This window comes from Erpetoichthys calabaricus, chromosome 10 (assembly GCF_900747795.2).
Source record: "Erpetoichthys calabaricus chromosome 10, fErpCal1.3, whole genome shotgun sequence".
Lineage (NCBI taxonomy): Eukaryota > Metazoa > Chordata > Cladistia > Polypteriformes > Polypteridae > Erpetoichthys > Erpetoichthys calabaricus.
In genome coordinates this window covers 40,796,146-40,812,327 of record NC_041403.2, presented here as the reverse complement: position 1 = coordinate 40,812,327, position 16,182 = coordinate 40,796,146, and the positions used below count along the sequence as shown (strand labels likewise).

Here is a 16,182-nt window from a genome sequence, read left to right as displayed (position 1 = left end):
CTTCTACAAGGGAAAGAACAGTGAGAAAGATTTTGATGTTGAAAAACTGATAAAAAGATAAAATTGTTTACGGCACTCAGTATAGTGATGATCACATGTGTCCATCAATCAGTATATATAATGAAACATAAGTTGTTATTCATGAAGCTCAGACTTTTACAGCTCCTAAATAAGAATAATTAGCTTCTAACTTTGGAGAGAATTCTATGTATGGAAATCTTGTTTGTTTTATTGAACAGGTGGGAGTTTTAGTTTATTTTGCAAAACTGATTCTCAAGACCCTGGGACTAAAATGACTTTACACACCCTGGTCTTTATTGATCCTTTATTGCTTTATATGTGTGACAGAACACAAAAGGCAGGCATAATCACAGAGGCCAGCAAACCTTTTAAAAAGTTCAAAGACCAGAGGCAATTTCTTGTTTCAGTTTTCTGAAGTTTCAAAAAAAAAAAGAAGTCATGAAATAAAGCATCGTGTCTGAACATGCCTTGATGTTCTTTACTCTTTCAAGTGTGTCATTTTAAAAGAAGGTAAAAAGAAGCCTTTTTTCACTACTTTTTGCCGATAATGTTTCCCATGGGCGGCACGGTGGTGCAGCGGTAGTGCTGCTGCCTCGCAGTTAGGAGACTGTCCCACAGTCCAAAGACTTGCAGGTTAGGTGCATCGGTGATCCTAAATTGTCCCTAGTGTGTGCTTGGTGTGTGGGTGTGTGTGTGCCCTGCGGTGGGCTGGCACCCTGCCCGGGGTTTGTTTCCTGCCTTGCGCCCTGTGTTGGCTGGGATTGGCTCCAGCTGACCCCTGTGACCCTGTAGTTAGGATATAGCGGGTTGGATAATGGATGGATGGATGGATGTTTCCTATAGGCAAGGCAGTGGATTGTGACATGGATAAAAAGGCCAAAAAAGACATGCATAGAAAAGGAAAATGAACACAAAGCTTTATATTATGTTAATGTCCATGCCAGATAAAAAATAACACACATTTCTTCATGGCACTGTAGCATAAAGGAGCACTAACCCTTTCAGATTAACTCAATGACCTTTTGACCATAAGCTTTTAACCCTAATCTGTAGCTCATTGCCTCACCTTCTTTAAAACGAAACTCCATCTAAAACTGAGAATATGTTTTGATCAGCTTGTATTTCATTTCTTCTTCCCTCTGCTTTTCAGCTTATGAACACCATTGCTGGGAATGAAGAAGGACATTGCTTCCATTTTTGAAGCAGTACAATAATAACTGCTATGTCTCCGATTCTGGGTTGGAAGTTTCCTGGCAGCACCAGATTTATTTGGATGGGGGTCTGTCAATTGCAGAGCAATTGTAACATATTGGAAAGCGTTGTCAGCTTTAAACAGAGAATTGCCTATTAACCAACTAATTAGTTTTAACCAAAATGTGCCGCTTCAGTCTTTGTCTCTCACTTACATTATGATTTTGAGCAAGTGAACTAACCTGCCTAAGCTCTAACTGTAAATACATAAGGGTAAAAAGCTGTACCATATTTTTGAACTTGCAATGTGCCCCTGGATATGGTTTCACTATGGAGAAATTTTACAATATAAAATATAGATAGATAGATAGATAGATAGATAGATAGATAGATAGATAGATAGATAGATAGATAGATAGATAGATAGATAGATAGATAGATAGATAGATAGATAGATAGATAGATAGATAGATAGATACTTTATTAATCCCAAGGGGACATTCACATACTCCAGCAGCAGCATACTGATAAAAAAAACAATATTAAATTAAAGAGTAATAAAAATGCAGGTATAACAGACAGTAACTTTGTATAATGTTAACGTTTACCGGGTGGAATTGAAGAGTCGCATAGTGTGGGGGGAGGAACGATCTCCTCAGGTCTGTCAGTGGAGCAGGAAAGTGACAGCATTCTGTCGCTGAAGCTGCTCCTCTGTCTGGAGATGATACTGTTTAGTGGATGCAGTGGATTCTCCATGATTGACAGGAGCCTGCTCAGCGCCCGTCGCTCTGCCACAGATGTCAAACTTTCCAGCTCCATGCCTACAATAGAGCCTGCCTTCCTCACCAGTTTGTCCAGGCGTGAGGCGTCCCTCTTTTTTATGCTGCCTCCCCAGCACACCACCGTGTAGAAGAGGGCGTCTGATAGAACACCTGCAGCATCTTATTGCAGATGTTGAAGGACGCCAGCCTTCTAAGGAAGTATAGTTGGCTCTGTCCTCTCTTGCAATATGTCTTTTGTTGTTTGATTGTGCAATTGTGAAACATTTTATGTTGCCTAATGATTTAACGGGCAGACTACATGGACTGTGCTGTTTAATGTAATATAATCTTACATTTTCAAACCTGCTTAATCCAGTTCAGAATAGTGAGGGACGGTCAGAGAAATCCTGGCATCACTGAGTGGAAGGTGAATACTTCCCTGGGCAGGTCACTGATCCATTACAGGGTCATTCGAAGATACACTTGGTACTGTAAGTGTACCATTACAAATAAATCAAACCTGTACAACCAAGAAATGTGCAAGGAAAATCTATAAAGGATTACCACCCCAGACACAGGGACAATCTGCAAACTTCACACAGACAACGACCAAGCACTGAATGTAAATCACGTACACAAGATCTGTGAGGCAGAAGCAGTGCCAACCACTGCATTGCCGTGCTGTCTACAGCTCCAATGTACCAGACAATATTATACATGATTATCTAGATAGACAAAATTGGTTTCTGGGTAACTTTAGAATTGTTAGCTCATAGATCTGTCACCTCACTGCCTAATGGCATACTAAGGTGTTCATTCTGTGCAATTTGCAAGTTCTGTGGGTTCTTGGTATCCTAGAAGTGTCCAAAGACTGGATAAAATAAATTGATCTCATTTGTTTGCGTGCATCTTGAGATGTTGTAGTGCTCTATACCTGCTACTGGCTCTCTCATCCATTCATCCACTTTCCTAATTAATTAATTAATTCCTAATTAACTAATTAATCCTGAACAGGTTTGTAGAGCAGCTGGAGTCTACCCTAGCAAGCATCCCATAACACACACACGAGGGCTAATGTAGCAATGCCTATTCACCTAACCTGCATGTCTTCTTTGACCCTCACTGCATAAATGGATCTATAAATAGATAAATGGAAGTGTATTGTAAAAAAATAGGTTGCTGCTCATATTGTAAACCAAAGCCCATATCATCATAAATAATAGTAAAGTACATTTATCAATCACTTATCATATTCCACTTGATTCCACTAAGATGCAGGAAAGCAAAGCCTATCCTATCTTTGGTCTAGAATAGTTCCCTGGATGAAGTGTTAATTCCTTTGCAAAAACATTCAAATATACACATATCCCACACAATCATACTGAATGTACTTTGAGATGCCATTTTGCCAATCGTGAGCGTGTGTACTTCTGATAACACTAGTTTCCTGTTGTTGTGTCTTTGTTTATTTTCTTGTATATGTGTAACAATGCCTTATGTTTTGTACTTTCCTACTGTAAACAAATTTCCCTCTGGGATAATAAAGTCCTATGTTTTTAATATGGAAGGAAACTTTAATCCCTAAGGTGAATATATTGTCTAGTGACATAAGAGCAGAACAAAAACATTTTGAACAGGCCATTCAGCCTAATGCAGCTATCTTTTAATCAAAGCATTGTCAAGCTGAGATTTGAAGGTGTCCAAAGTTGTATGGTCAACTGCACTGCTTGGAAATTAATTCCAAGTGTGTTTTATTCTATAAACCTCTTCTTCTTCTATAAACCTCTTTCTATTGAGCGAAAGAGAGACAGATAGAGAGAAGGGAGGGTGGGGGCTGATAAAAAGTTGCACAAGGGAAATGTGTTAGGAGTCAAACATTGATTCAAGCAGGAAGAAGACTGGAGTCATTCTATTATGCCTTAGGCTCTGCCAGCCTGGAAGAATAAAAGTGCCGCACTCCTGGCACCTCCCTGTACAAATCAAGTTTATTCAAAACTAAGGCTATATGCAATCTATTATATTGCCAGCCGTTAGTTGTTGGTGTGTTGTGCCCTTCTTTGTTGAAAATCTCAAAATAAATGTGTTCACCAGGCTGGGGCCCCAGCCTTTTAAGATCTACTTCTAAGCTTTCAGTTTATTATATATACACATGTGCATGGGAGGGCTTGAATGAGAGTAAATCCGAACCAGACCGGGAGGTAGCAGAGTGCACTGACTTTTTCTTGCCTTTCTGCAGACCCCTTTGACGTCACTTCCAGGTCCAAGACTATGAATGAAGACCCTTCCGGCTCTGGCCCCTCTGATGTTACTTCTGGGCCCAAGCCTATGGATGAAGACCCTTCTGATTCTGACCTCTTTTGAGAGTCACTTCCTATATTGGCCTTTAAAAGTTGCCATCTTTCCTCTATCCCCTCAGTTCTGTTCGGGACTCTGATCTGTACACTTCAGTACATCAATTTATTTAGCTTTGCAGCCAGGAAACAATATACGGGTGGCTGCCCCAAACCTTGTTATGGCTTTTGTCGAGTTTTTAACTATACTATATACTGTATATATATGGCAGGCGGCTGGAGGGCAGACCCAGCTGGGACGCCTTGAAGGACGTCCCCCGAGCCACGAGGGGGCAACCACCCTGGATAGCAAGGGGACCACGGGGAAGTAGCAGAGAGGCTCAAACCTGTGGGGGCCCGTGGCTACTGCCAGGGGGCGCTCCAAGCCTCATAAAGCCTGGGAGATTGACACTTCCGCCACACCTGGAAAGGTGGAGGAAGGACCTTCCAGCAACACCCGGAGTGCTCATGCGGAACTTCTGCCACACCAGGAAGTGCCACTGGAAGAACGTCAGCGAGCACCTGGAGCACGTCCGGGTGACTATAAAGGGGGGCCGACTTCCTACAGTCAGGGAGCAAAAGTCGGGAGCTGGAAGATGACAAAGCTCCAGTGACGGAGGGAAGAAATGTGGCCCACAGACATTGAAAGGCCCGAGTAAGGGTGATTGGTGTGGGGCATCGTGTGTGTGCAAAACTGTAAATAAACGGGTGTTTTATAGAAATACTGGTGTCAGTCTGATGGTATTCGGGCTAGCTCTCACTATACGCTGTATATATATATATATAAATTTATATATATATATATATATATATATATATATATATATATATATATATATATATATATATATATATCGAGTGGTACACAAAAAAGTACCCACAAATCAAACATTTATATAATCCATATAAATAAAACTGTCAGCCATTTAGATGTGTTTGTTTGTTTTTTTGTTCACTAATCATGCAAAAACATCTGAACAAATTTTCCCAAACCTTTGTATGTGCCTTGCTGTTGGTCCATCTTACAATATATAGCCTATATGTCATATTGTGAAGAGAGGTTTTAATGCTAGAGGGTGAACTCAAACATTTAGCACTGAAACAAGGACTACAGTTTCCATCAGGCAACAAGAGTGCACTGAAACTGAGGTGAGGATATCATCTAGCTGAAGCAGAGTTTGATTGACCACAGGTAACTGTAGTGTTTAAGTTTTAATTAATAGTCTCCAGCTTTTCTTAATTGCTGTCCCCACAGGAGTGCACTAGAACACAGATGAGGATATCATCCACCCAAAGCAGAATCTCATTGACCAAAGGTACCCATAGTGTTTTATTCTTAATTAATCTGAATAACAATTTCACTGTCTTGCAGGATTCCAGTTTTGTCTAAGAGTACGCCCATTTGTCTCATTGTGGATGATGTTTAGCCATGTGAATTTCCAAAGAAATTTTCCCTCATTTATTTATATCCAGCCAATGACAGGTACTTTGAATAGGTAAATGCATTGATATCACCTTGTATGCATGCATTAACTCTTGTACTTAGAATGTTTCTAGAAAGATGCTTCACTTATTGTTTCACCTGAAACTTTAGGATGGCATATATGTTGCTGATACCCCCACATGCTTTACACATACAGTTCTTAATCAAGTTCACTCGTCACTCTACTGAGGCCACATTTCATTTGTAAATATAAATGGACAATTTTAGAACTGTCAAGTTGTTTCAGGCATCACTTTATAAGTGTTGTGATCATGTTTTTTGTTTAATTTTTTACTTATCTCCAGCATTATCATCATATTGAGATCTAGTTATAGGTTTGTTGATGTGGAAAATCATTAGGCATTAATAAACCTGTTCCATGTTCAATAGTTTAATATCTAAAATATTATCACGTCTTACAGGATGCAATTTTGGTTTTGATAATAGATATTGCCATTTTGTTACCATTACTACAACATTACTATGTTTGGTAGCCAGAAGTATGCTGCATGTAACTATAGTGGTATAATGCCTTAAATGGATGCTGTTGCAACCCCAAAAGCATCCAAGATTACAGATAATAAAAACAAAAACTCTCTGCAAAGGGGTACAAGTTCTTGAAAGACTATTTTGGCATTTGACTTTTTACTAGTGTTTTTTTACTTTACTGTCTTGGATAGTATTCAGTATTTCAAACTTAGGTGAAAGTTGGACTAACTCTTGTTGATGTAGGATCATTGCAACTACTTGTGGATTTTCAGGTTTTTGGATAATGGATTTTGGCTTTTGACATTATGCCCATGGATTTTGACTTTGGCTTTGATTCCTTTGGTACCTTTTTTGCTCTGCTTTTGTTTTTCTCCAGGGTTTGGAAAAAATCTGTTAAAATATAAGGAACCCTTGCTTTTTTTCACATTTGGATAAGGGTTTGTATGGTTTCCCCTCCTCCTTTCAAAACTTTCTTTTGAGTTTAAATGAGTGTTGTGTGAGGTCTGTACATTTTGAATGAAAATGAAGCCTAGCCAGCAGTGAATCTTGCATCTTGATTTTAGGAGAGCCAGGCTTATCGTGACAATAAGCAGTCACCTGAAGAAGATGATACAAAGATACGGTACCCACTGTTTACCTTGTTACGTTTCACACTATCCATCCATTTTCCAACCCACTGAATCCGAACACAGGGTCACGGGGGTCTGCCGGAGCCAATCCCAGCCAACACAGGGCACAAGGCAGGAACCAATCCTGGGCAGGGTGCCAACCCACCGCAGGACACACACAAGCACACCCACACACCAAGCACACACTAGGGCCAATTTAGAATCGCCAATCCACCTAACCTGCATGTCTTTGGACTGTGGAAGGAAACCGGAGCGCCCGGAGGAAACCCACGCAGACACGGGGAGAACATGCAAACTGCACGCAGGGAGGACCTGGGAAGCGAACCCAGGTCCCCAGATCACCCAACTGCGAGGCAGCAGCGCTACCCACTGCGCCACCGTGCCGCCCCATTTCACACTATTCCTATTTAAATATCATTTTTAAAAGCAATATATTATTACATAACCAAAAAAGAATGATTAATATTGTTTCAGGTCAGAAAAATTTTGATTCTTCTTTGTGGAGACCCCCCATACTGATTTCACTTACTTTCCATCTGCAATGTTAAGAGTCCTAAACTGGGGATATTCCTCAGGAGAAGGTTTGCCTTGATGGTCTTCATACAGAAACACTGGGGATCTTCCAACCTCCACTCCTAACTGTTGGATTCCCTGTTCATTGTATATTGACAACAAGAAAGACTGCAGTCCTGCCTTTGGTTTTATTGTGGTAAGAATAGAAAAATCTTCTGGGAAGACACCACCTAAAGGAAGCAAGAGAAATTTAAAAATATAAGGTAAAAAAAAAAAAAATAACAATACATTTTATGTATATAATGCCTTTAACAAAAAATGAGCAGTTGCATATATATTTTGTGTTTACATAAATCTAGACTCAACCAATAAAAGTGATGGCAAAGGTAAAAATGAACCATCTAATGAGATGTGCTTTCCAATTAACTCAAATTGTATTTAGGTTTTAAAAATGAATGAGTACATGAACAGAATGAGCAGATGCTGTACTGTATACTTCAAGACAGTATTGAAACATTTAAAGCAACTGGAAATACAAGCCAGTATCTGATGACACTTTACTGTACTGTACATTAGCAGGCTACAAACATGCCTGGTGACCAAAATGTGCTTAATATAGCACTATTTCATTGTTAAGACTGCCCTTGTATGTTTCACAAGTATACAGAAGTGAAAATGTTCCCATATTTCTACCTATAAGGTGCTCAGAAACCACAGAAAGGTGGAACTAGCTTTGTTATGATATATTTTCAAGCAAATTAGCCATTAAGACAACCTTCTTTTTTAACATAATGCTAAGAATTTGTGAATACAGTTACTTGAAGATGTTACTAGATATTTACTATTCAGAATTATTTTAACTTGACGGTGAATAACGTACTCAGGGACACCAGTAGAAATTAAAGGGAACTGCATTTAGGACTGAAGCCTTGTGCAAAAAGTTGTGGGAATCTGAAACAAACTACCGAGTAATGTAGTTGAAGCAGAAACCTTAACAGCCTTTAAGAAGTACTGTATCTGGATGAGATATTAGAATTGGGATAGAATTAGCATAGCTATTAGCAAAACAAATGAGATTAATAGAATGAATGGTCATCTCTCATTTGCTAAATGTCTTATCTATTTTCTTATATAATTAATTATTTCCTGTGAATAACACAAATTCTAAAAATCCTGGCACTGTTAATGAAGGTTGGTATAATTAATTATGCAGGAGGATCTGGATGAAACCACAGGCAATTATGTATAGTAGAGCGCAGGAGTTGGATATAATTGGTCCTAGTATCAATAACTCTAGTTAAACTATAATAGAACTGTTGGGCCATTTTTAGCTTGGGATGGTATTTCCCATAATTTTAAAACGTATTCCATAGTTAACTACTGACAGACACTTGGACAGAGGCTGTGGGTGTTTCCAGACCGAAATGACCCCCCGTTTTGCAAAACGAAATAAAAGTTCTGAGTATCATTAGACTAACCAAAGTAGTGAGAAACTGTTACACTGTGTTGTATGACATTATAAATTACTGAAGAAAATGCTGACAGAAAACAGAAAGCTCTTTACAGGCAGGACTGAAGGGTGGCAGTGTGTGACTGGTTCAAAGTGTGGGCAGGGCCAGATGAGTGTCTAGGGGCAGGCTGGGTGGGGCTAGATGTCTGAGTGACAGCAGTCCACAGCAAAGACTTAAACCACGAGGGTTCAAGAAAGAGGGATGAGACTTTCTGAGGAGATTCTGATACTGTGATAATAATGGTGCTCAGCTTGGGAATACCATAAATCAGTCTCATCTTGTTCCCAGTTTGTATCTGTTTTGGAGGTGTTTCCTGTCACCTGTACAAATGGGAGACTGATGTCCTTAGTCTTGCTACGCTCTTAAAATGCAGTGTTGCTGTATACTGCTATTCAATGAACATTCCCATTATTGGGATGAACTTGTGGTTGTGCTACCAAGAGGAATTCAGTTACCATCAGTCAGCAGGAGTGCAATGTTTGATGCAGAGATGTAGTGTTTCTTGACAGACAGTGTTCAAGCATGAGGCTTTTCGACATGATGCTGTCATGATTTTTGTTTGCAGACTATGCATCTATGTATAATGCAATTCATATGATTTAGGTGTACATATTCTAACTGATAACATTCTCTACACCTAATATGCTATGTATTCTGAGTACCACAGTAAGATGTCAGTGTTCAGCCTGTGGAACTCCCCCAATTACCATGAGGTATTTCACAAACTGACCACTAGCCTATATATAATGAAGTGCTGAGCGACTTGCCAGCCATAGGTAGAAATAATGATATGCAGTACTTGAACAAAAATAAATCAATAAAAGTAGTGGACTCTCAGAATGTTTCATCATTATTATAAAATTAATGCCACAGCAGATTTACCCAGAGTCACAACAAATTGGCCAGGCTTAGCAATGCTCTCAAGAAAACCATTTACCGTATATACTTGCGAATAAGTTCTCTGGCGGATAAGTGGGGACTTGATTTTACAGTATAATTTCTGGTATTTTGTAATGTTGGTCTTATAAGTCGATTGTGGAAAACTCACCCTATTGGTATAAGGGATTATGATATGCTAACGCCCACCTGAGAGAGTAACCACAGAGCACACTGCCTTTTTTTTCATTGTGGGTGCGGCAATGCGCTGTATCAGCGTGTGCTCCTAACCTCTCTCTCTCTCTGTCAATTGTGCCTACGTGACCACACAGTAATACCCAAACTATTCTGAAGCAACATTTGCACTGATTTGCGTTTTTTGTATCTCACACCCTCATACACCTTTATCGTAAGAGCATCCCTTATCTACGATGGTGCGTTTGATCAGAAGAAAATATGAAGCTGGTTTTAAAGAAAGAAATTGGTAACTGTGCTGCTGCAACAAAATTTGATGCATCTGAGAAACTGATGCAAGATTGGAGGAGGCAAGGAGATTTTAAAAAAATAAATAAAAATTAAGTGTCGCATTTTTGAACGGGTGTATAAGTCGGGGTCTGATTTTATGATCGATTTTTCGAGTTTCAAGACCCAACTTAACAGTGGTGACAAAGGCAGGTTAGTGAAGCTGGACTCCTCCAATCCAGTAGATGGCAGCAGGGAAGTCTTATGCCTTATACAATTAAATCAAGTAAGCAAACTTGGTGTTTATTTGGCCCTTTAATTGGGAGCTGTGGCCCAGGGATTTGGGAAAAATAGTCCCAGAAGTTCCCAAGGCAATGTAGATACTGGACCCTGGAAAGGGCTTTAAATCCCCCATTCTGGACAGATCCTATATCAGAGTAAATCTGGATGACAGTTAGAAAGAATCACTTGACTTTGTTAAATAAACCAATTGTTTAGATTTAATTTTGGCCTCCTTAACATTATCAGTGGATGGCTAAAGAGTACCCTTTGTGACCAGACAACTTAAAAGTTATGAATAGTGATGCACGAACCTACTAAATCTGTTTAACCTTGAGTGCAGTGAAACCTGTGGAAATGTCCAGGCATTTTGACAAACTCAGCGAAATGCATTAAAGTCCATTAGGGAAGGAAAAGGAGAACTAGTTTTGAGTGGACTATAACGGTACAGTGGGCTTTCAAGTGTCTCAGACGGCTAAGAGAAAGTCTGTCAACTATGTTGGACATGATTATTGTGGCCAAAAATGCAATCTGATCTGTGAGGGCTGTGCTAACCACTGTGCTATCATGCCTCCCTGAGATAAAAATTAAAAAACTAAATATCATAACCATAACATTCCTTCTAGAGAGTGGCAACAGGAACAAAAAGCATGAATTCATTGAGCATTTCGTAGCATGTAATCATCTCTCTTGAACAGAAAAGTACCGTTTTTTTTCCTGATGTGATTGCTCACTCACTTCTGTTGGTATCAAATAAGCACAACGCTAAAGCATTCTGGGTGCTATTATTAAAGGAGTAGGCTCAAGTATTACACATAGGTAACATATATCTCCACACAAAAAGACGATTCCTTTAACACAGAAATATACCAACACATTTCCAGTTTCCTTTTACTTATACATTTTGTGTTTGACCAAATTTTCCAGAACTTTTTAGCATACCAGTAAAACAGTTCTTAAGAAATCTGTATCACATTATTTTGGCATAGAACTTTCTTGATAGAACTCCAAATGACACTGTTTGAAATGCTATCTAAATAGTCATGGCAAGCACTATAATTAACTGTGACTGAATATTTCTGTTCTTGATGTCATGCAGTTGCATGTATTTCCATTTTCACTTTGACATATCATCACCTCTGACCTGAGAATGGGACCACAGAGTGGACAAGTGAATAGGAGACATGAGAATCTCCAGTAACAGAGGTTGAGTCACGTTACACCAATAGCACCGGCACTGCCTACAACTCATTACACTATAGAATGCCCAGGGTGATGCCAGGCGGCCAACTGACCTAGTTCAAATGGACTTTTATTTGTGCTTTCCTAATGACTGTGGACCGCAAATGTTTATTTTTTCTGGAATCTGTACAGACAGAAGTTTTGTTTTCCTCTCTTTCATTGCCAGCTGGCCTTAACTTAATATGTACTGTATATATACCTTACAATTTACTTATAAAATTACAGTTAGGAGCTTTAAACACCAAATTTTAAAAAAGTCTAAAAATATATATTTGGGTTGTTTTGAAATAAAAGGCAAATCTGGCATTCACTGTGATAACTGTACAATGGAGAGAAAATATTCATTAACAGGGCAAAAATTTGGACAAGTTATTGGAAAGGTAAATGCTGTTTTCAAGATGCCGTATGTGACATTTTACTTTGTTTTATTTTCAAGTATTTGGAAAGTATAAAAAAGCTTCCAACATATATACAGCATGTTCAGCCAACAGTTTTAACAACCAAATGTATGTTAATTACATCATATGGAATTTAACGGTGTTGATTTTTTTTTTCTTGGCAGGGAAGAGCATTTGGTAAGAAATCAAAACACACATACAAAAGCCATTAATTCAAGTAGAATCTGGTATCATTTAAATTCTAGATTTTTCAAAGAAGATCATAATAAATAGAATTTCTGTAATATAAAGCAAAGAAAAAAAATCATATAAAAGGCCTTTGTTTTCAATGTTTAAAAAAATTCTACTTGCAATGTGTACAGATAGAGTGCACACTACAAGCTTACATACTATATTCCATTGGAAAGAATCTGACAGGATGCTGATGTAAAACAATAAAAAGATGCAAAACAAAAGCAAGTTTTTGGTAATGCTTTCATTGTAAAAGTTCACCTCAGTTGTAAGCAGTTTCTTCTGTAGGAACTAACATACTGTTGAAAATTAAACTGTTTTCTGCTAAAGTGTACTACATGCCATTCTGCATCCATAATACATAGCCACAACTGCACATTTTCCAGCCATTTCTTGAAAACAAGCTACTTAGCAATCTGAGTTAATACTGGGGCGCATTCTATTGTTCACTGATGCATGCAACTACACTTATAAACTTACAATATATAAGTAATTATATATTATTATTAAGTATTATATATATGTATACAGTAAACTATATTGCATAGTTTACTGTCAAATAATGTAAAGAGTACATGGGGATCGAACCTCGGACATCAGCAGTGAAGCCTCTTTACGTTGCGCCACGGCGTGTGGTTCGTTTATTTGACAGCCTGGAGATCGGGGTAATTACATTCATAGCATTCATAGTCTGAAGCGTTACCTGGTAGGTAACCACCCATACAATCAGATTGTGATTCAGACTACGAATTCTATGAATATATATATATTATATATATTGTGGGAACCAGCCCAGACACAGACAGGCAGACACCGATGGTTCAAACCCAAACACACGTTTATTTGACATTTCTTTTATTTACAAGTGTATCGCACACAACCCAGTGCCCCTGCACCAAACCACCCTTAGTCCTGGCCTCTACAGTAATGCTTCTGTTCCTGACCGCCTCCACTCCTCTCCTCCGAGCTACGTCCACTACCACCTGACTCCAACTATCGAATGGAGGGAGGTGGCCCCTTTTATGTTCACCCGGATGTGCTCCAGGTGCCTCCCGATGAACTTCCGCCGGCACTTCCTGGCATGGTGGAACTGCCAACTGAGCACCCGGAAGCACTCCGGGTGTCCCTGGTATTCCTTCAGCCAGCACCTCCAGGTGTGGCGGAAGTGCTGACACCCAGGGGTCTTCAGGCATCTGGGTGCCCCCTGGCGATGACCATGGGCCCCTATAAGGTTGAGCTTCCATGCTCTGTTCCCATGGTCCCCATACCAACCAGAACAGCTGCCCCCTCGTGGTTCAGAGGAGGCGTGGGTACCACTGGGTACCGCCCCCTGCCGCTCACCACAATATTTATATATATATATATATATATATATATATATATGCAGAAGCTGATCCTGAACCCCTTAATGTAGGTTGTCACAATTACATAGTGACTTAGGAAGCTATAACTTCCACAATGCTTGAAATGATAGCCCTCAATGTTTCTGAAGTTTTGTTGCTACTGTGTTCTTATTCACTGAATAAAACTGTCAATTTAAAGAATAGCTGAAATAGTACAATCTTCACATTTTATTTACTGTAAATTATCTGTAAACAGCACAAGAACAGTGCATGCCTGACACTAAATAAAAAAGGGCTCCTCAAAAAGGAAAAAAATAATCTGTGTATGTTATGATTCTGTTTACTTTAATGTTTGCTTAGCACCTGTTCAGCTCCAATTATTATTGTTTTTACTTATTAATAAAAAATATCTGTGCTGTTTCTTTTACCATGTTGAGTTGTCATCAATATGATGTTGTGTTGGAAGCTATGGAATGCATCTTTGGAAATTCCATAATTAATAAATAAATCGCAGTGCATTAGACACATCATTTTCTGAGTTTGCGGAGATCCTCAGAAATCAATTTTACGTGCATGTATATTTAGTTCTTGTGCTTTATTTTAAACAAAACCATTTATGCTGTTCTGAACAGATTTGGGCTGAGTACTCTATAATAGTTCCACCTTTTCTTCCTTTTTTGGTCATCTCCTTTTTATTTTATTCTTAAGTTTAGTTTATTTGGTAATTGTTTTGTCTTTGCCCTTAAAGACTAAAGCTGAAGGGGATGAGACCTCCCATTATGACCTTTTCCTTAGGTGCTGTTACTAATGGTGGCGCAGTCACCTGAAGCCTAATGTAAGTGTGAGCTTGACTTATTGACTGAGACATTATGTTGCAATGCTTTGCATTGAGGCCTCCTTCTTACAGAGTTCTACTATTATTATCGTTAGTTTTTGGATTGTTGGGCTATGGTTTATGAAGAGATTTTTGAACTGGTTATTTGAAGGTTTTGGAAATCATTTACATTTTATGGTTTAAAGTATTGTGATTCTGGAATTAAGATTTACAGTTTTTGATCAGATTCTTGGAATTCCAAACTGTGATTTAAGAAGGTACAGCTTCAGTTTTTTTTAATTCAGTTGAAGTTTTAATTTATTTATCTGGTCAGCTCTGGGATTTATTCCTAATTTAGTTTTAATTTTTATGTATTTTGCTTATTTTTCTTTGATTTTTTATATGTGGACTATTTTTCTAGATTTTGTTTTGGTATGTTGGGAATTAAGAAACTGTTCTATTAATAGTTAATAATTAATATGTATTTTTTAATTAGCATGTTTTGTGATTGGCCTGTTAGGACTTTCAGATTGGGTGTTTTTGGGATTTCTTCCTATTACTTTTAGAGAATCTTATGAGGCAATCATAGCACATTCATACACATTTCAAATGTTTGCTGTGGAGAAATGACATTAAAAGTAGGGCTTTATCTGAACTATGACGAATGTATGATTCTAGAATCTGTAAATAGGACAGGAGTAAGGTATAGTTCTCGAATATGCTGTTAGGTATCAAATGCCTAAAGCCTGTGTTGAGTAGATTGAGTGAATATTTGGACATTTATTCAACAATCATGCAGGAGATTTCAGCAATTTGTTTTCCACAAGCCACCATGACAAATTTTCAAGAGACAATGATAACTGCATATTCGACTTCTTCGACTCGCTTGTTTTGATGAACTTGTTCATAAAGGGTTTGTTCCATATGAACAGACTGTTAATATGTGATATTACACTAAACTTCTGAGGTGTCTATGGAGAAACCATTAGGAAGATAAAGAAGTGGCACATAGAAACATGAATTTTGCACTATGACAGCACATTTTGACCAAAACTAATGTGTTTTTAACTTTGCACCAAAAAAATTTTTGTTCCAAAAATTAATATTGAGACTGAAGTGAAGAAAATTTGCTACCATGGAAGAAGTCCAGCAAAAATGCAGGAGGATCTAGACACAGTAAAAAAAAAAAGATGAGTATAGGAAATATTTCTAGAAATGGAGGAGGCGCTGAGAAAACTGTGTTGCATCTCAAGAGAAATATTTTTATGGTGACCAAATAGGAATTGCTGTGAGTTGTATAATAAATGTCTGGCATCGTATCTCTGCCAGTGGTGAATTTGTATTCTTGGTTTAATATTTTCATTGAAAAATTCTTTTCTCAACACTCAATGACGTCTTCTAAATTGGAGCTTTTTGACGGAAAGTGACGCAATGCAGAGTTACTGCTTATATCTTCATTATTGATAAACACGTCAACATTTATCAGCATTTGAATGAAACTTAATATGTCTCTTAAGGATAGATATTATTGTAAACTTTTTTTTGAGATTTCTCAGGTAAAGAAAATAGATGTTTCAATTTAAGTCTGCTATACTCACTAATAGTAGTG

General features: G+C 38.3%; 1 protein-coding gene across 4 annotated transcripts in view; it reads right to left on the bottom strand.

Annotated features, from left to right (window-relative positions):
* Nucleotides 1–16,182, bottom strand: part of col11a1a (collagen, type XI, alpha 1a) — a 290,480-nt gene that overhangs the window by 260,450 nt on the left and 13,848 nt on the right. For all 4 annotated transcript variants that reach the window (XM_051933206.1, XM_051933207.1, XM_028811103.2 and 1 more), the window contains exon 3: nt 7,434–7,647. In XM_051933206.1, coding sequence (XP_051789166.1) covers nt 7,434–7,647 — 214 coding nt within the window. The remainder of the gene's footprint in view (nt 1–7,433; nt 7,648–16,182) is intronic.